At 37.0% G+C, this 19,972-nt stretch overlaps 1 protein-coding gene across 3 annotated transcripts in view; it reads right to left on the bottom strand.

The window, feature by feature from the left end:
• PIK3R3 (phosphoinositide-3-kinase regulatory subunit 3) overlaps nucleotides 1–19,972 on the bottom strand; it is a 151,992-nt gene that overhangs the window by 16,922 nt on the left and 115,098 nt on the right. For all 3 annotated transcript variants that reach the window (XM_047869669.1, XM_047869668.1, XM_047869671.1), the window contains 2 exons: nucleotides 14,521–14,701; nucleotides 13,945–14,070 (listed from right to left, as the gene is read on the bottom strand). In XM_047869669.1, coding sequence (XP_047725625.1) covers nucleotides 13,945–14,070; nucleotides 14,521–14,701 — 307 coding nt within the window. The remainder of the gene's footprint in view (nucleotides 1–13,944; nucleotides 14,071–14,520; nucleotides 14,702–19,972) is intronic.

The following is a 19,972-nucleotide window of genomic DNA, read 5'->3' as shown; positions in this document are numbered from 1 at the left end:
AGATTCATCAGTAGATTAATCTCAGAAGCAGAAAATGAGGGGTGCCTGGATGGTTCAATCAGTAGAGCATCAGACGCTTAACCTCAGGGTTATACATTTGAGCCCCACATTGGGCATACAAATTACTCAACAATAAAAAAAATCTTAAATTTTTTTTTAATGTTTATTCTTGAGAGAGACAGAGACAGAGCATGAGTCGGGGAGGGGCAGAGAGAGAGGGAGACAAATCTGAAGCAACTTCCAGGCCCCACACTGCCAGCACACAGCCCGACACAGGGTTCAAACCCACGAACTGTGAGATCATGACCTGATCCAAAGTCGGACACTTAACCGACTGAGCCACCCAGACGCTCCCCAAAAAATCTTTAAAAAGAAAAGGAAAAGCAGAAAAGGAAAGGGGGAAGAATAGCAGCTAAGTCAGATGCAGAGGAGCATCTGGGTGGCTCAGTAGGTTAAACATCTGACTTCGGCTCAGGTCATGATCCCAAGGTTTGGGAGTTCAAGCCCTACATCAGGCACTCTACTGTCAGCGCACAGCCTGTTTCAGATCTTCTGTCCCCCTCTCTCTGCCCCTCCCCTGCTGGTTTGCTCTCTCTCTCTCTCTCTCTCTCTCTCTCTCAAAATAAATAAACTTAAAAAAAATAAAATTATATGCAGAATAAGATGAAAAACTAAAAACTTCACAAACAAATGCCCAGTAGGCTAAAGCCATTTAGCACTAGGATAAGTAGTCCTATGCATTTTGATGAGCTCTGAGGTTTTTTTTAGACTTCAGCATCTGAACTCAGATTCCCCCAAATCTTCAGAGGGTTAAAATTTTGTACAATTTGGGGCGCCTGGGTGGCGCAGTCGGTTAAGCGTCCGACATCAGCCAGGTCACGATCTCGCGGTCCGTGAGTTCGAGCCCCGCGTCGGGCTCTGGGCTGATGGCTCGGAGCCTGGAGCCTGTTTCCAATTCTGTGTCTCCCTCTCTCTCTGCCCCTCCCCCGTTCATGCTCTGTCTCTCTCTGTCCCAAAAATAAATAAACGTTGAAAAAAAAAATTAAAAAAAAATTTTGTACAATTTATATTAGAAAGTCAAGAAATATTTTAAAGGTCTAGAAAATTGCTATCCTGAATATTTACAGTTTTTAAAGTTTGGTGTTTATGGGATAATTCCTCAAAACTATCCAGCATTGATTAATTTTAACAAATGATTACCGAGAATCCACTATACAGAAAGTACAGTCTGGTGGTAAAGAGATTAATAAAACATGAAGCCTGCCCTCCAGGTTTCAGAACACACAGGTGAAACAGATTTCCGAACTCTGATAAGGTTTTGTTCCATGTCATGGCAGAGACAATCAAATCAGGGTGAATTACTTCTTTACAGAGGCTTCATGGAGGCTACAAGAACCTTATGATGTTCCATATGCTTGAAGTTATACATATCTCAAATAGTGCTGTAAACTTATTGGAATGCCCATATCTAAATATCTAGCTACAAATTCTGCAACTCTCAAATTACAGTGGAGGGTCTTGGCTCCCTTGCAAGATCAAAAATTACCTATGAAGCCCTGGCCCTATATCCTTAAAGAAGACACTAATAATTCAGACTTTACTATAACTGGTGTTTGTGTTGGTAGGTAAAGCAGCAAAGGGAAAATATTTATAGCATTGCCGAAGCAGCAGCTGCCCCATAAACAATGTCACAATACCTACCACAAAAAAACTGTAAATCTACCTATATCTACACCCCTTCTCTCCTTTCTCCTCTCCAGCCCTTCTTATGGTTCCTTCTCATCAGCATACAAACAGGTTCTAGTAACACCACTTTGAAAAAATAATCCCTTAACCCTAAATTCTCTTCCAGTCAATTAAGTTCCTTGAACAAACTATCTATATAGGCTGTCTCTCTTTCCTCATCTCTCATTCTCACTCCAACTCACTCTTTTCTGGCTTCTGTACCTACCATTCCACAGAGACTGTCTTTCCAAGGTTATCAATGATCTCATTGCCCAATTCCTGTCCCCTATCCCAATCCATCCCTAAATCCTATCAATTCCTCCTAATTACATGTAATCCAGATGTCAAATATCCCCACATGCAATCTATTCTCATCCTGTGCCAACTATGACTCAGGATACACCATCTCTTCCCATTCTCTGGGAAGAATTCACTTCCAACAAAGCGATCCAAATTTTATCTAAGGTTTCACAGAAACCTTAGGCAGTCTATAACACTTATAAATATTGAAACATTTATAAACAGAGGAGATCAATTCTTTAACTTCCCTTTAACACTCACTATCCTCACTGTCCCAGCACATCTCCTGTACTGCTAATAATCACTGGATCTTCCTCTTCCTCCACCTCCCAAAGCCTTAAACCTCATGGCTCTTCTCTGCTCAGCCATCTTACGTCTTTCTCTCAGTTCTCGCACACCCAGATTTAGCCCTCTCCTAGCTTCAACTTAGTGGTTTTTGCAGTTTCCTCCATCTACTCCCATACACAGCTCCCCAACCAAGGATTCCAAGTCCAGAATGCAGTCTCACACCAGCTGCTCAGAACTCATACTCTGTGGTTAAATCCCCAGTATTACTGAGCATGCGGACAACATGTGGAGCCTTCTTCGCTTCCTCCAGTCATGACAAGAAAGCGGAAATGCAGTTCTAGGGGCACCTGGGTGACTCAGTCACTTACGCATCTGACTCTTGATTTCAGCTCAGGTCATGATCCTCACAGTTGGTAAGATCAAGCCCCACATCAGGCTCTGAGCTGACAGTATGGCACCTGCTTGAGATTCTCTCCCTCTTTCTCTGCTATTCCCTAGCTCATGTGCACACCTTGTTGAGATGACAACCTTTGAGCAAAGACTTGAAGGAGGGGAGGGGGTTAGCCAGCTGACTATCTGGGCAGGCGGTGCAGTGGGGGAGTGTTTCAGGCAAGGAAGTGGCCAGTAAAACACTCAAAGGTAGGAAGCAGGTCTAGTATATTCGAAGAACAGCAAAGAGGATAGCATGGTTGGAGAAGAGAGAAGTAATGAGGCCAGAAAGGAAGAGGAGCGCAGATTATGCTGGGCACTGTAGAAAGCACTCTGGCTTTCCTATGTGTAAACCGTGGAACCACAGACAGGTGTTAAAGGAGTACTGTGATCCTACCTAGGTTTTACAAGTATAGGTTTCCCCTACATAGAGTTCCTATGAAACCTTTCACAAGCCAAAATGGCATAAAGCAAAGAAACAATTAACATTAATTTACATGGAAAAAATTTTTGCAGTGTTCCCAAACTCAAAAAATAACTTCTCTTAGGCTTTTTTTTCTGAATACCTTAGGACACATCTTACTAACAGGTGCACAAAGTAAATGGAGAGAAGCACAGATGCTCACAGACACAGTTCAAAGCTATAGCGGCTTGATGCTAAGATGCTGAGTGTAGTTCCCGGGGAGGGAACTTGGCAGCACCATTCCCACTGCTTGGGGTGCACACTGCCTTTGTAACAGCTTGATGCAAAACAAACTCTGAATGCTATTGTCACTTTTTGCCTTTTTTTGTAAAAGCAGAACTCTTCAGATTTATTTCAGTTAGTGAAAACAAGTACTAATGTAGGTCTTTCATAAAAGCCAAGTGGTGTAATGAGAACTTGCAAAATGCAGGGCACACCTGCATCTCCTAGCTGCTCTGTTGAGAATTGATCAGGGAGAGTGAAGCATGGATAAGGGCAAGAAGATCAGTTAGGAGGTTTCTGTGGTAAATCAAAGTAAGAAATGATAGTGACTTATATCAAGGTATCAGCAGTGGATGTGAGGAGAAGGGGTTGCATTCTGGCTATATTCTAAAGGTAAAGTCAACAGAAATTCTTACTGGATTTGATGGAAGGTGTACAAGAAAGAGTCTGGGATGGCTTCAAGGCTTTTGACCTAAGAGAGGACATGACTTCTCTCAACTCCGACAGGTAAGGCAAAGGATAGAACAGCCCTGAGTTCAATTTTGTTCATGAATTCAGTTTGACATGTTAAGTCTGAGAGATATCTATTAAACATCCAAGTGGAGCTGTTGGAAAGGCAATTGGATATATATGAGTCTACAATTAAGAGAAGTTAGAAGAAGCAGAGACATAAATTTGGGAGTTACCAGCATACAGATCATATATAAAGCCATGAGGCTGTTTGAGATCACCAGAGAGTGAATAAATAACCAGAAAAAAGAAAAGGCCCAAGGTCAAAGATGAGAAATCAGCAAAGATGACCAAGAAGGAACCAACAGGGAGGTCAAACTCTCCATTCTCAGTTGTCTCTGGTTATTTCCAGATCTGGAAATTCCATTTATAATTTTTATTATGGTTTTCTGTTCCACCTCTTATCTACAGAAATAATCGTATTGTTTTTGCATACAGCCATGTGTTTTCAATATTTACCAATTTTTTAGTAGGAGATAATGTAAGTGCATAAAAAAATGCAGAGCTTAACAAATTATTATAAAATGAACATTCACTACCAGCAACCCCAGAAATTCCTTGTGTATCCTTTCTGGATCATAACTCCCTGTCTCTGCCCACTCTACTTCCCCCACCTTGGTAATAACACTATCCTGCCCTTTATGAGGATCATTTCCTTGTTATTCTTTATGATTTTACCACTTTATGTTCCCAACCCAAATCAAAAAGTTAACGTTTACCTTGTTTTGTACCTTCTATGAATAGACCCATAGAATATGTATATGTTTTCCTTCACTCAATATTCTTTGTGAGATTAAACAGTATTATATGTTGCCCTTTAAATAAATATACACACACAAATATAGTCATCCATCATTGTTTTGTTTGATGGAGAGAAAAGGGATCAAAACATGCCTTTTTGGCTAATGTACATTGTGTTTGACAAATGCTGTCAGAGTACTTCAACCTTGTGTAGAACAGAGTCTCATCTCTCCCTCTGTGCTTCTAGAGTCAAGCACAGTATCATGCCTAGATGCTACAAAGGAACTGAGTTTGAATTTAGAAGATTTATAATCTAATCTTGGTAATGTTAAAAACTGGTTATGTCCCTTAAGAGAGTCTTTCTATGCTTTAAGTTCCCATCTATAAAATGGAGATAATGGCAACCCCAACTATATTTGAGAGAGAGAGAGAGAGAGAGAATGAATGACAAAAGGATAGAAAGAAATGGAAACAGGGAATCAGGAAAAAAAAAAAAGGTGGGGTGGGGGGACTATACATCCAAAAACATTTACTGAATACATTAGTCTAGTCATGATATATTTTAACAATAAATGATAGTATACCACATACATTTTTTTCCTACCTTGCTTTTTTTACTTAATGTATCTTAGAAATCACTCAGAATCAGTAAATATAGACCTTACCTCATTTTTTGATGGTAATAGAATAACTGCATATCATTTTATTTTTTTTAAAAGGTCATTTTTGTTATATATATTATTGTTATTAATGTGTATAGTATTTCTATTATTTCCTCCTTTCTGTTTTTAACTGTAGTTTTCCCAAATCCTGTTAATTCTATCACCCCAAACATTCCAGCATATTTTTATAAAGTTTCCCTTCAGGTTAGTGAGTACACCCACAGCTGAAATCACTGTTCACACACTTCTACATGCTGTTTCCTTAGCCTGCAACTATATCATAAGCATTTCTCAGGTCATTAGGAATTCCTAAAAAGCACATAGTTAGCAGCAGTTGACTCCAAGAAATCAGGACTTTTATTCTGTATGCAATAATTCATAATAATAATTCAGCAATAATTTATACTGAATTTAATAATTCAGCAATAATCTATATTGAATTTAGCATACATATTTATATAACCTTTGTACTTTTTAAAAATCAAAGTTAAAATAATTTCTGAAAACCTATTTTAATAGTTGTATAATGTTCTATTATATGTATGATCATTTCACCATCCCCTAATGTTGCCCACTTATGTTGATTCAATCTAAAGAGGCTTCAGTAACTTTTTCCCCATTCTACCCGAAACACTGGCCTCATCACAGATAATTCATCTGGAAAAGCTAAAGGAATACAGAGAGAAAATGAAATTAGCAGGGTAAAAAAGCATACACACACAGGCACACCAGAGATATAGCTCAAGTATCATGAAGAAATAAAAAGTATTAAGATCATTCTATATAACTAATTAATAAAATTAAACCTGAAAATAAAATGGAAGTAAACTTCTCATATAGGAAAATAGACCATTACAGCATTTCTGGCTGTAATCCCATACCTTTTCCCAGTCAGTACTATATCTCATTCCTAATCTGTAATCCTCATAGGGTAGTATCCCCTAATACCCTCTTCAGGGTTGCAGTATCTACCTTAACACTGCCCACCATGGACACTACCCTGGAAATAAGATCAGTGGCTATGAGGCTGGAAAAATCAATAATATAAATACTAGGGTCAAACAGGAAACCGTGAGTTACAGTTATACTAGAATAGCTCCCTGCTGACTACACCTTCCACAGATAACTATAAACTATAGACAAAGATATAAGAAACATGTATTTCACATTATAGTCAAATTGTCAAAAGAGAATCTTGAAAGAAGCAAGAGAGAAGAAATGTGTCATGTACAAAGATCTTCAATAAAATTAATAGCTGTTTTCCTGTCAGAAACCATGGAGGCCAGAAGGCGGTGGGATGGCATAGAAATCTTAAAAGAAAAAAAACTGTCAACCAAGAAGTCTATATTCAACCAGTACTATCCTTCAACTAGAAAAAGAAGAGCAAACTAAACCCAAAGCTAGCAGAAGGAAATAATAAAGATTAAAAAGGTAAATGAAATAGAAAATAGAAAAGTAGAGAAAATCGACAAAACTAAAAAGTGGTTCTTTAACAAGATCACCAAAATTGACAAACCTTTAGTTAGATTAAGGGGAAAAAAAGACTCAAATTACTAAATTGTTAAGTTTAAAGGGGGCCATACTACCCACTTTACAGAAATAAAAATTGTTAAGAGAATGCTGCATAAAATTTATGCCAATAGACTGAATAACCTAGATGAAATGGACAAATTCCTAGAAACACACAACTACCAAAACTGACTCAAAAAGAAAATCTAAATAGACCAATAATCAATAAGAAAATTGAAGCAGTAATCAAAAACTTCCCAACAAAGGAAAGCCCAGGATCAGATAGCTTCACTAGTGAAGTTTACCAAACATTTAAAGAAGAATTAACACCAACCCTTCCCAAAAACTAGAAGGAGGAAGGAACACTTGCTAACTCATTCACAAGGCCATCATTACTCTGATCCTGAGGCTAAATCAAGAGACTGCAAGAAAACTACAAAACAACATGCCTTTTGAATACAGATGCAAAAATCCTCAACAAAATACTAGTCAACTAAATTTAGCAGCGTATTGAAAGGACTTTAACTGTATACGATTACCACATGGAATTTATCCCAGGAATGCAAGGGTGGTTCAACATACGAAAATCAGCCAATACACAACATTAATAGGCTGAAGGAAAAAAAAAACCCACAATCATCTTAATTGATACAGACAAAACATCTGACAAAATCCAACATCCTTGCATGATAAAAACCATAAACTAGAAATAAAAGGAAAATTCTTCATCATATAAAGGCCATTGTTATAGATTGAATTGTGTTCACACATAAGATATGATCAGTCCTAATCCTCAGGACCTTAGAATGTGATCTTACTAGGAAAGAGAGTCTTTAGTGAATTAAGATGAGGTGATACTGGAAGTGGATGGGCCCTAATCCAATGACTGGTTAGTATCCTTATAAAAAAGAAAGCAGAGACACAGAGGGAGAATGCTACTGATAATGAAGGCATAAACAGAAGTGGTATGTCCAACCCAAAGAATGCCAAGGACTGCCAGCAACCAACAGAAGCTAAGAAAAACAAGGAATGGTCTTCCCCAGAGCCTCCAGAAAGAGAGGGCCCTACCAACACCTTGATTTTGGACTTGGAGTCCCTAGAACAGTGAAACAATAAATTTGTTGTTTTAGGACACCCAGTTTGTTGTACTTTGTTTTTGTTTTTTGGGTTTTTTTAAAAAATTTCTTTTAATGTTTATTCATCCTTGGGAGACACAGAGTGAGTGGGGGAGGGGCAGAGAGAGAGGGAGACAGAATCCAAAGCAGGCTCTAGGCTCTGAGCTGTCAGCACAGAACCCAACACGGTGCTCAAACCCACGAACCACGAGATCATGACCTGAGCTGAAGTCGGATGCTCAACCGACTGAGCCACCCAGGTACCTCTTGTGTGTTGTACTTTGTTATAACAGAGCTAGGAAACTAATACAGCTATATATAAAAAATACAAGCTTAACATCATACTCAATGGTGAAATGGGCTAACTTTCTCCTAAGTCATGAACGAGACAAGGATATCCATCCACTTTCTCCACTTTTATTTAACAAAGTACTTAAAGTTCTAGCCAAAGCAATTAGGCAATGAAAAGAAATATGGGACATTCATGGGGCATCTGGGTGGCTCAGTCAGTTGAGTGTCTGACTTCGGCTCGGGTCATGATCTCATGGTTTGTGGGTTCAGGCCCTGCGTTGGGCTCTGTGCTGACAGCTCAGAGCCTGGAGCCTGCTTCGAATTATGTGTCTCCCTCTCTCTCTTCCCCTCCCCCACTCACACTCTGTCGCTCGCTCACTCTCTCACAAATAAATAAACATTAAAAAATTTAAAAAAAAATACAGGACATTCATATTGGAGAGGAAGAAGTAAAATTATCTCAAATGACATTATCTTATAGGTACAAAACCCTAAAGAATCCATCAAAAACTGTTAGAGCTAATAAATTTAGCAAAGTTGCAGAATACAAAATCAACACACAAAATCAACTGTATTCTATACACTAGCAACTGTGTATAGAATATTCTGTATTCTATATACTAGCAGGGAAAGTAAGGATATAATCCCATCAACGACAGCATCAAAAAGAATAAAATATTTAGGAATAAATTTAACCAAGGAGGTAAGAAACTCATACACTGAAAACTATAAAACAATACTGAAAGAAATTAAAGAAGACATACATAAATGGAAAGACATCTCCTTGTTCATGGATTGGAAGACTTAATATTGTTAAGATAACAATACTTACCCAAAATAATATACAGATTCAATGCAATCTCTATCAAAATCCCAACTGCATTTTTTTTTACAGAAACAGAAAAACTCAACCTCAAATTCATATGGAATTGAAAGGGACCTAGAATAGCCAAAACAATCTTGAAAAAGAACGAAGTTGGAAGATTCACACCTGCTGATTTCAAAGCTTATTAAGAAGCTATGTTAATAGTTTAACATATTTTGAATATGGTAATGACATAAGGATAGACATGCAGACCAAGACAGTGCAATAGGAAGCCCAAAAATAAACCCTCACACCTATGATCTATGTCTTAATTCAGTAAATATCCCAAGACCATTCAATGGAGAAATGGTGTTGGGACCACAGTGCAGGGAAAATGTATTTTCACATGTACAACAATAAAGCTGGGACCTTAACTCACATCACATATAAAAGTTAACTCAAAATGGATCAAAGACCTAAATTTAAGAGTAAAAACAATAAACTCTTAGAAGTAAACACTGGAGAAAATATGACATTGGATTTGGCAACAACTTCATGAATATGATAACAAAAGCATAGGCAACAAAAGAAAAAAATTGGACTTTATCAAAATTAACAACATTTGCACATCAAAGGATGATATTAAAAAAGCAAAACAACAACCTACAAAATGGGGGAAATATCTGATAATCATAGATCTGATAAGGGATTTAAAAAAAAAGCTCCAAGGGGGGTGCCTCGGTGGTTCAGTCGGTTAAGCAGCTGACTCTCAGTTTCGGCTCAGGTCACGATCTCATGGTTCATGAGTTTGAGTCTCACATCCGGCTTTGCACTTAGCGTGGAACCTGCTTGAGATTCTCTCTGTCTCCCTCTCTCTGTGCCCCTTCCCCACTCACATTCTCTCTCAAAACAAATAAACATAAAAAAAAAAAAAAAAGAAATTCCTTTAAAAAAAAAAAAACTCCTAAAACTCAACAATAACAAAAACAATATTACTTCATGACTACTAGGGTGGCTATAAAAAATTAAAGATAGGGGCGCCTGGGTGGCGCAGTCGGTTAAGCGTCCGACATCAGCCAGGTCACGATCTCGCAGTCCATGGGTTCGAGCCCCGCCTCAGGCTCTGGGCTGATGGCTCGGAGCCTGGAGCCTGTTTCCGATTCTGTGTCTCCCTCTCTCTCTGCCCCTCCCCCGTTCATGCTCTGTCTCTCTCTGTCCCAAAAATAAATTTAAAAAAAAAAAGTTGAAAAAAAAAATTTTTTTTTAAAAATTAAAGATAAAAAAAATAGTAACAAGTCTTAGAATGTGGAAAAACTGGAATCTTCATGCATTAATGGTAGGAATGTAAAATAGTTTTGCCAGCGTGGAAAACAGTTTGTCAGTTTCTTAAAAGGTTAAACATAGTACCATATGATCCAGCAATTCCACTCCTAGGTATATATCCAAAAGAAATGAAAGCAGAGACTTGAACAGTTATTTGCACACCAGGTTCATAAGCAGGATTATTCACAATGGCTGGAAACTGGAAAATGACCCAATGACATCAACAGATGAATGGATAAACAAAATGCCATATTCCCCTTCAAATGCAATATCATTCAGCCATAAAAAGTGACATTTTGATATATGCTACAACATGTATTTTCCTTGAAAACATTGTAATTAGTGAAGTAAGCCAAAGAACAATTATTATATGATTTCATTTATATAAGGTACTTAGAATAGGCAAATATTACAAGAATGAATTATGGGGGTAACATAGGTAAATATAAAATATATGATAACAATAAGAGATAAAAACAGAATGATATAAAACAGGGTTATTATATTTACATGCTACATGACACGATATGAAGTTAAATAACTATGATTAAGAATGCATGCTGTAATCCTTAGAACAACTTCCTATGGGGGAAAAAAAAAAGACAGTCATAGCAAAAAAGCCAGACGAGGAATCAAAATGGAATACTAAAAAATGTTTGACCCAGGGGTGCCTGGGTGACTCAGTCAGTTAAGTGTCCAACTTCGGCTCAGGTCATGATCTCACAGTTTGTGGGTTCGAGCCCCACATCAGGCTCTGTGCTGACAGCTCAGAGCCTGGAGTCTGCTTCAGATTCTGTGTGTGTGTCTCTCTCTCTGCCCTTCCCCTGCTCATGCTCTCTCTCAAAAATAGACATTAAAAAAAAAAATGTTTGACCCAAAAGACAACCGTGAAAGAGTTGCTGAGGAACAAAAAACAGATAAAGCAAATAGAAAACAAATAGCAAAAAAGTAAACATAAACCCAACCATACCAATAATTATAAGACATACAAATGGATTACACTCTCCAATTAAAAGGCAGAAATTGTCAGGCTGGATTTTTTACAAAGCCATACCCAACTATATATTATTATCTATAAGAGATGCACTTTAACTATAATATAGACACAAACAGATGGAAAATAAAAGGACAGAAAGAGATATATGCTGAAAATAACAAGTATATGAAAGCTGATGGGGATATACTAGAAAAAGTAGACTTTAAGACCAGGAGGATTACCAGATATAAAGAGGAACATTTCATATTGATAAAGGAAAAAATTACTATAAATATGTAAGCACTTAATAGAATTTCAATACACATAAAGCAAAAGCTAACAAAACTAAAAAGATAAATAGACAAACCTACAATTGTAAGTAGAGACTTTAAGATTCCTTCTAATTAACTGAAAGTACAGTCAAAAAAGAAAATTCAGTAAAGATATGGAATATCTGAATGACACTATGAATCACCTTGACCAAACTGATACTTGGAGAGGACTACACCAACAACTACAAGGGCACTATCCCAACAACTTTACTAGTCTTTGTCAGTGCACAAGTTTACTAAGATAAGGCAGGTTAACTAGGTCATAAGTCAATAAATTTCAAAACACTGTAACCTTAATGAATATGTTCACTGACTACAGTGAATTAGAAGATATACTAGAAGTAATATATCTAGAGAAGCCTCAAATATTTAGAAATTGAAGAACATATGGCCAAAGAAGAAATCACAAGGGAAATTAGAAAATATTTAAAACTGAATCATGAAAATAACAGTATAACAAAATTTGTAGGATGCACCTATAGCAGTGCTTAGAAGGAAATTTATAGCTTTAAGTGCTTATATTAGAAAATAAAGTTTTGGGGGCACCTGGATGGCTCAGTCAGTTAAGCATCCGACCTCGGCTCAGGTGATGATCTCGCGGTTCACCCACTTCAGGTGAGCGGCAGCCCTGCTTTGGGGGAACTTGAGCCCCACTTCAGGGCTCCGCACTCTCTCTGCCTCTCTGTCTGTCCCTCACTCACTCGTGCTCTCTCCCTCTCTCAAAATAAATAAATGAATGAATGAACAAATAACTGTAACAAAAAAAAGTTTTAAAGCCAGTGAAAAAATTCACCTCAAGCTAGTAAAAGAAGAGCAAATTAAATTGAAAGCAAAAATAAAAATAAAAAGGAAATAATAAAGAGCAGTAATAATAACACAATAGAAAACAAACACTAGAAAAAACCCACTTACTGTTATGTTCGATAAAGGACTCAGGCAAGTTATTACTGCACTGAGGATTCACTATGAATTTAGTAGAATGGACTAATGCCACCATAACATGGACTAATCAACATAGACTAAAGCTTCTGTAAGTTATTTGACGTTCAAATAACCTGTGTTTCAAAAGAATGTGCATAAGAAACCCAGTTAGATATATTTTCTTAGGCCACCAATGACCCAAATACTGCAATGTATAAACTCCCCTGAAGACTTGCACCTTCATAAAAATTCCTAGCACCTTTTATATATTATATAATAACTTAGGGCAAATTAAGCCAATCCAAATGTAACTTAAAAAAATCAAAAACAGTTCTAGGAAAAGAACTAGGAAAAAACAGATCTAGGAAAAGAACTAGGTTACTCTTCAGAATTTTGTTCTATCACATATATAAGATAAAAGAAATATTATTAAGCTTTATGATCCAGAAACTGTGTGGTTAAGACTAGTAGTGGTCTTGGGCGTCTGGGTAGCTCAGTTGCTTGGGCATCTGATTCTTGATTTCGGCTCAAGTCATGATCTCATGGTTTGGGAGTTTGAGCCCCGAGTCAGGCTCTGCAGTGATAGAGGATTCTCTCTCTACCCCTCCCCAGCTCATGGCATTTTCTCTCTCTCTCTCTCTCTCTCTCAAAATAAATTTTAAAAATAAATAAAATAAACTTAAAAAAAAAAAAAAGACTACCAGTGGTCTCATAATTACATTAGTTCCTTCTTCCTCAGAAAACTCTCAAATGTTAGTCGGGCACACCTGACCAAATAACTAGCTTTCTTCACCTCCACTACAGCGTTGTGACCTGCAGCTGCCTTGCCAGTAGGATGAAAGTAGAAGCACTGTGTACTTCTTCTAGGAAGTAGCCTTAAAAACAGGAAACTGCTTTCTGTTTCTATTCTTCCTTCTTGTTTGCTAGAATATTGTTGTGATGACTGATACTGGAGTAAGCCAACTTCTACAGATAGCAAAGCATCAAAACAGAAGAACCCTAACCCCTAATGACTGTGGAGTTGACATAATATCCTTGGCACTGCCTATACATGACAGAAAAATAAATTTCTATCTGAAGCCTTTGCTATTTTGTTATTTTTTATCACCTGCAGTCAAACCTTATCCTAGTTAATACTAACTGAAAAAAAATTATGCCCTTAACCAATAAGAAAGTGATTTACAAATGAGAGAAGAATTTGTATCACTCCAAAGTCTCAAAAAGGTTGTGTAAGATATTAAAACAGCTAAAGATTGTCAGGTGAATTTCAGAAAATTTAATGTAATTATAACATTGCATACTTGCTGGGCTAACCAACAAAAATATACTAACCTGTGATGTTCTGGTATATTCCTCATATAGCCTGTCATACTCCTTACTCTTTTCCTGATACTGAGAGTGGTACTCTTGGAGTTTTTTACCTACTGCCTCAATGTTATCTTCTTTTACCAATTGATCCTATACAGTTAAAAAAAAAAGGAAATAAAGAATGTTAAGAATTCTGACACATGAATTTTTCCACACCTATTTATTTTTAAATTGCATTTCTACTATAAGTTTAAGTCACTGTATTAATATCAAGCATCCAAAAGCACTAAATTCTTTTGTTAACACTATTATAAGCCTTTAGATTATATCAAAATAGTTAATATTTTAAAAATTAAGAAATGAAGTATAAATAGGAAACAGAAGTATTTTTATATAAAGTTAGTAAATACATGCAACCAGCTATTAAGGAATAGTAGCCACAGAATAAGTTCCAAAAATATCTTACATCTTAAGTAGGAAATTTAAAATGACTACATTTCTTTTTTTTTTTTTTCTTTTTTTAAACTGATAAGCCTGGTAAATTAAAATGAAATGATGTTAAAAATGACTTGTTGAATAACTGTCAAGAACTAATCATACCTGTTGGTATCTGGACACTGGGTACATGAGCTTCACATCAAGTTTGGGATTGTACTGAGCAAGAGATTCATGATGATAGTGGTTAATGAGCTCCACCACAGAATTAAATGTCAGAGGATCAGAAAAGCCGTATTTACCATCTCGATGATAGATCTTTATTAACTTATTATTGCCTCCCTTCCTGTGAACAAAACAACAACTGTAGATTTTTTTTCCAAAAATTCTATCAAAGTACTATTTTCATATGTTTCCATATAATTATGTGTGTAAAAGTACATACAATATCTTATCATTTTAACAACTATTTCTTTTGTCTATAAAATATCTTGGTTACTAAAGGTCAATATACCTGACCAGAAAAATAACTAAAACAAAAGTAAATTATATCTTTTGTTTATTTTCTGAATGAATTTTTAAATTTAAATTCGATTAATATTTTTTCAGGAAGAACAGAGATAATCTCTTTAGGACCTAAAGATATGTGATTGTGTGTCTTTGGAGGGAAGCAGAAGCCATTTCTGTATGAAGGGGGATGATAAACATTTGTCACACAGAAATCACCAACACATTCAAGGTTTTATTGTGAATGCCCAAACATAATTAAGCTCCTTGAATGATTTATAACTGAGTAATTTAATCTAGTACCTTGCATTATTTTGTCTTTTATATTTGCTTATAATTCTTGGAAGTGACTATTTATTTAAACCATCACAATAAGTAAATGATTCAATTGTCATTCAACTGTTTTATAAGGTATAGCTTTTGAAGAATCGTTTATATTAGAATGGGGTAATTTGACTCTTTTGTTTACTGAGTCATATCCAATGTTTCCTTAAAGATAATATATAACCAAAGCTTAAAATGGCAGTGTTTCCCAAGTCCCACACAGTATAATCAAACCACAGCAGGTTGATTCATTCTATCAAGCAAAACACTGCACCATTCCCACTCAACTCTTCTTATAATACATGCGGACTTAATGGGGGGAAAATATGTCTCTACATCTCTTTCTGCCATGCTATTACACATAATAAACGAGACACTGGGATTTGTCAATGCCTCATTGACAAATGAAAGGTCAAACACAATAGGTTGAATCTATGGATTGATTTAATAATGCTTATAGAAAGTCAAGATTTCGATGGATGAAGAACTATTCCTACAAAATATGTATCGGAAGGACCACCTAATCTTATGTAGTTACTATAGGTGTGTATACCCACACATATGTTCACAATAAATACAACCTGGTCTCTCTAGAGAAAAGTAAAAAAGGCACTCATTCGTTCAAAATTTTTGAATATCTGCTATATGCCAGGAACTGTACGAGGTACAGTGCATATAATGATGAACAAGCCAGACTTCCAATTTAGGAGCATGAGGAACGTATTTCTATCTTTAAGTTTATAAAGAAGATAAAGAATTTCTCATTAAGATAGAATATAACAACAAACAGCTAGATATATCAAATGGTAATACATCCTACGGAAAAAAATAAAGCAGAGTAAAGGCAAGAGATAGTTCTGGGGGTGCAGGGATTTCTTTTTTATATATATTGCACAAAGAAAACTGCTCTATTCAGGTGACATTTAAGCAGAGTCCTAAATGAAGTGAGGGAATTAGCACAGCAGGTATATAAGGGTCCAAGCAGAGGGAACAGCAAGTGCAAAGCCCCTGAGGTAGAAGCATGTTTGGCATGTTCAAGGAACAGCAAGGAGGCCAATGACACTGGGGCTGAATGAGCAAAAGGGAGAATACTAGTAGGAGAGAAGTAAGAGATGTAAAAGGAGCTCATATCATGTAACAACCTGTAAGCCATCTTAAGGGTATTGACTTTTACTGAAAAAGATGGGAAAACACAAGAGGATTCTGAGCCGAATGATACCATCTCTCATGTATTTTAAAAGGCTCACTCTAGCTGCTGGGGTGAGAAGAAACCATTCAAAATGAGCAGGTGTAGAAGTGGAAAGATCAGTTGGGAGACTATTAAAATAATCTAAGCAAGAGAGATGGCATCCATCCTGAACAAAGACGATAATAGTGAGAAATGGTGGGACGCTGAATATATTTTGAAGAGAGAGCCTACCAGACATGCTGATGATATAGACATAGATGGGTAGAAGAGAGAGAAACAACATAAAGATGATTTCAAGTTTTTTATCTTAAGCAATTAGAAGAATGGAATTGTTATTTATCGAAATGAAGAAGGCTGTATAAAAAGAACATGTTTAAAGGGGAAAAATATTTTGCTTTTAGACATGTTAAGATTGAGATGCCTAATGAATGTACAAGAGTAGACAATCCAGCAACCTATTTGAAGAATCTAAAGTTCAGGAGAAAGGTCTGGGCTAGAGTTATAGAATCAAGAGCTGTCAGTCTACAGATGTTATTTGAAATGAGTACAGTCAAACAAGAGAAGAGGTCCAAGGTCTAAGTCCTGGGGTTCACCAATGGTTAGTAGTTAGGAAGATGAGGAAGAACCAGCAAAAGAAACCAAGAGAGAGCAATTAATAAATTAAAAGGAGGACTAAGAACATGATATATATATAATATATCATGTGATATATATCATATATATGTGATATATATCATATGATATATATATTATATATATCATATATATTATTTTGAAAGAGACAGGGTGAGTGGGGGAGGGGCAGAGAGAGAGAGAGAGAGAGAGAGAGAGAGAGAGAGAGAGAATCTCAAGCAGACCCCACACTGTCCATAAACAAGATCATGAGCAAGCCAAAACCAAAAGTCAGACCTTAACAGACTGAGCTACTCAGGCACCCCAGCACGGTACATTTTTAAGAAAGCATTTCAACCCAGAGAAAATAATCAACCAGGTAAATGATCACAGGTTTTGATAAAGAAGGGATCATTAAGTGATCTGGACAAAATGGTTTCCATGGGATGCTAAGGTGAAAGCCCGACTAGAATGGACTAAAGAGAATGAAATAAGAAGGAAAAGAAATGCCAATAGACAACTGTCTTGAGGAGTACTGCTGTAAACAGGGAGCAGAGAAATAGGGAAGTATTTGGAAAGGGATATGTCAAGGGAATTTTCCTTCTTTATTATTCTTAAATGGGAGATAGTATCACATATTTATATGCTGATGAGAATGGCTCAGTAGAGAGATAAAACTGATGATCACCAAGAGGACTAACAAGATAATTCCTAATGTATGTCCTTGAGAAGAATAGAGGGATGGGATGGGATTTGGACCACAAGTAGTGAGATGGATCTTGGACAAAACTTGAACAGTCATCCACTGGAACAGGAGAAAGGGTATTCACATTCAGATGCAAATATGTTGATAGCTGTGGCAACAGGACCAATGGGGAGTTAGGTATCTTCCGACAACTTCAATGTTACCAGTGAAACAGGAAGCAATTTCCTTAGGTAGAAAGGGGAAAATGAGTTGTTCAAAGAAAAAAAAAAAAGAAAGAATATGTGAAATTGTCATCTTGGGGGGCACCTGAGTGGCTCAGTCGGTTAAGAATCGGACTTCGGCTCAGGTCATGATTTCACGGTTCATGAGTTCGAGCCCTGCTTTGGGTGAGCAAGAGCCCCACTCTGGGTGAGCTTGAGCTCCACTTTGGGTGAGCTCCACTTCAGGTATGCCCCATTTTTCTCTCCCTCCCCCTCTCTCACTTTTGCCCTCTCTCTCTCTCTCTCAAAAAAAAAAAAAAAAAAAAAAAGAGAAAAATTGTCATCTAGGAAAGTGAGAGAGCAAACAGATTGCAGAGATGCAGAAATTCAGCTAAGCAGTACTAAACACCCATGTAAGATTAACAGTCATGAATTTTAAGTGAAGCCAGTGAGCACAGTGTATTTTTCTTCACATTCAGCTACTTAGGTATAGGCAAGGAATAGATAAAGAGTTGAATTTAACAAGTGTAGGAATACAGTTAGGGAACTACAACGGAGGGGAAAAAGGAGCAAGTTTATTGAGGATATATTCATGAGGCTAATTTTAATAATAGACCATGGACTCTAAGCAGAGAGGGAAGAAAGTGAGGACATGAAGGAACTAAATAATGGTCAATTTTTAATTATATGTCTCTCTCCCTCACTATACCCTTCTTAAACAGAAGAATTATGCTATCCCTTCTTGTATTCTACCACCTAGCCTAATGCCTGGCATACAGCAAATTCCTAAAGATTTAACTATCCAGATTTTCTACAATGAGTTCTATTTACGATGGTTTACTAAATTGGAAAACTTCTATTTCCTTATCACCTACCCTTTACAGTCTGATTTCACTCTCATTTGAGAGTCACCAACTTTTATTAAATTCAGACTCTGCCTGCCTCCTCCCTCCACCCCAGGCTTAGATTCTTTGCAATGGCTTAAGATTTCTACTCTCCCTACTTTCTCTCCCTACCCATTTAATATTTTGTCTTCCCATTACTTATATGACATTACAGTTTTTTAAATTTTTGTTTACTTATTTTGAGACAGAGAGAGGGAGGGAGCAGGGGAGGGGCAGACAGAGGAAGAGACAGAATCCCAACCAGGTTCTGTGCTGTCATCATAGTGCCCAATGCAGGACTCGAACTCATGAACTGTGAGATCATGACCTGAGCTGAGATCAAGAATTGGACAGTTAGCCAACTGAGCTACCCAGGTGCCCCTATGACATCACACTTTTGTCTCAACCTCTTAGACTGTTCTTCCTCAGCTCCTTCCTGTTGGTAAACACAGTCTCTAAAAATACTTGCCTTCAGCCTCTACCTTTTCTTCCCTATATATATTCTTTCCTTAAAATCCCATTTATTCTATGGAGATGGTACCTGAATCTTTTTCTAGTTCTATGCTCTCCTCTAAGCATTAAACCTACATTTCTAGCTCTACTCTAGATACACTTTTTCTGGAAGTTCTGGAACAGCTAAAAACCAACATCTTTCCCCTGTTCTCTATAAAACAACTGCTTCCGACTTGCCTATTTCTATAAATGGCACATTCATTCTAAGCCCAACAGGCTCAAATGAATCATCTTTAACTACTCCACCCCAACCTCATACCTACTCTATTATTAAATCCCTTGGCTCTTAGCTCCATATTGCCTCTTACTTTGATTCCTCAACTCCTTTCCTAGAGCCACTATCCCAGCTAATAGTGTATTCCATCTTTCCATCATATCATTCCCCTGCTTAAAAAACCATTCTTGGGTTTGGTTTTTTTGGTTGCTGTTGTGTTTTTTGTTTTTTGTTTTTTCACTTAGAAATAAAATTAGGGGTGCCTGGGTGTCTCAGTTGGTTAAGCATCTGACTGTTGGTTTCAGGTCATGATCTCACGGTTGATGGGCTTGAGCCTTGTGTTGGGCTCTGTGCTGACAGCATGGAGTCTGCTTGGGCTTCTCTCTCTCTCTGCTCCTCCCCTACTCCTACACACACACTCTGAAAGAAAGAAAGAAAGAAAGAAAGAAAGAAAGAAAGAAAGGGAGG

This window comes from Prionailurus viverrinus, chromosome C1, assembly GCF_022837055.1.
Source record: "Prionailurus viverrinus isolate Anna chromosome C1, UM_Priviv_1.0, whole genome shotgun sequence".
In the NCBI taxonomy this organism is placed as follows: domain Eukaryota; kingdom Metazoa; phylum Chordata; class Mammalia; order Carnivora; family Felidae; genus Prionailurus; species Prionailurus viverrinus.
Note: the sequence above shows the minus strand (reverse complement) of the source record. Positions and strands in the feature narration are given on the sequence as shown.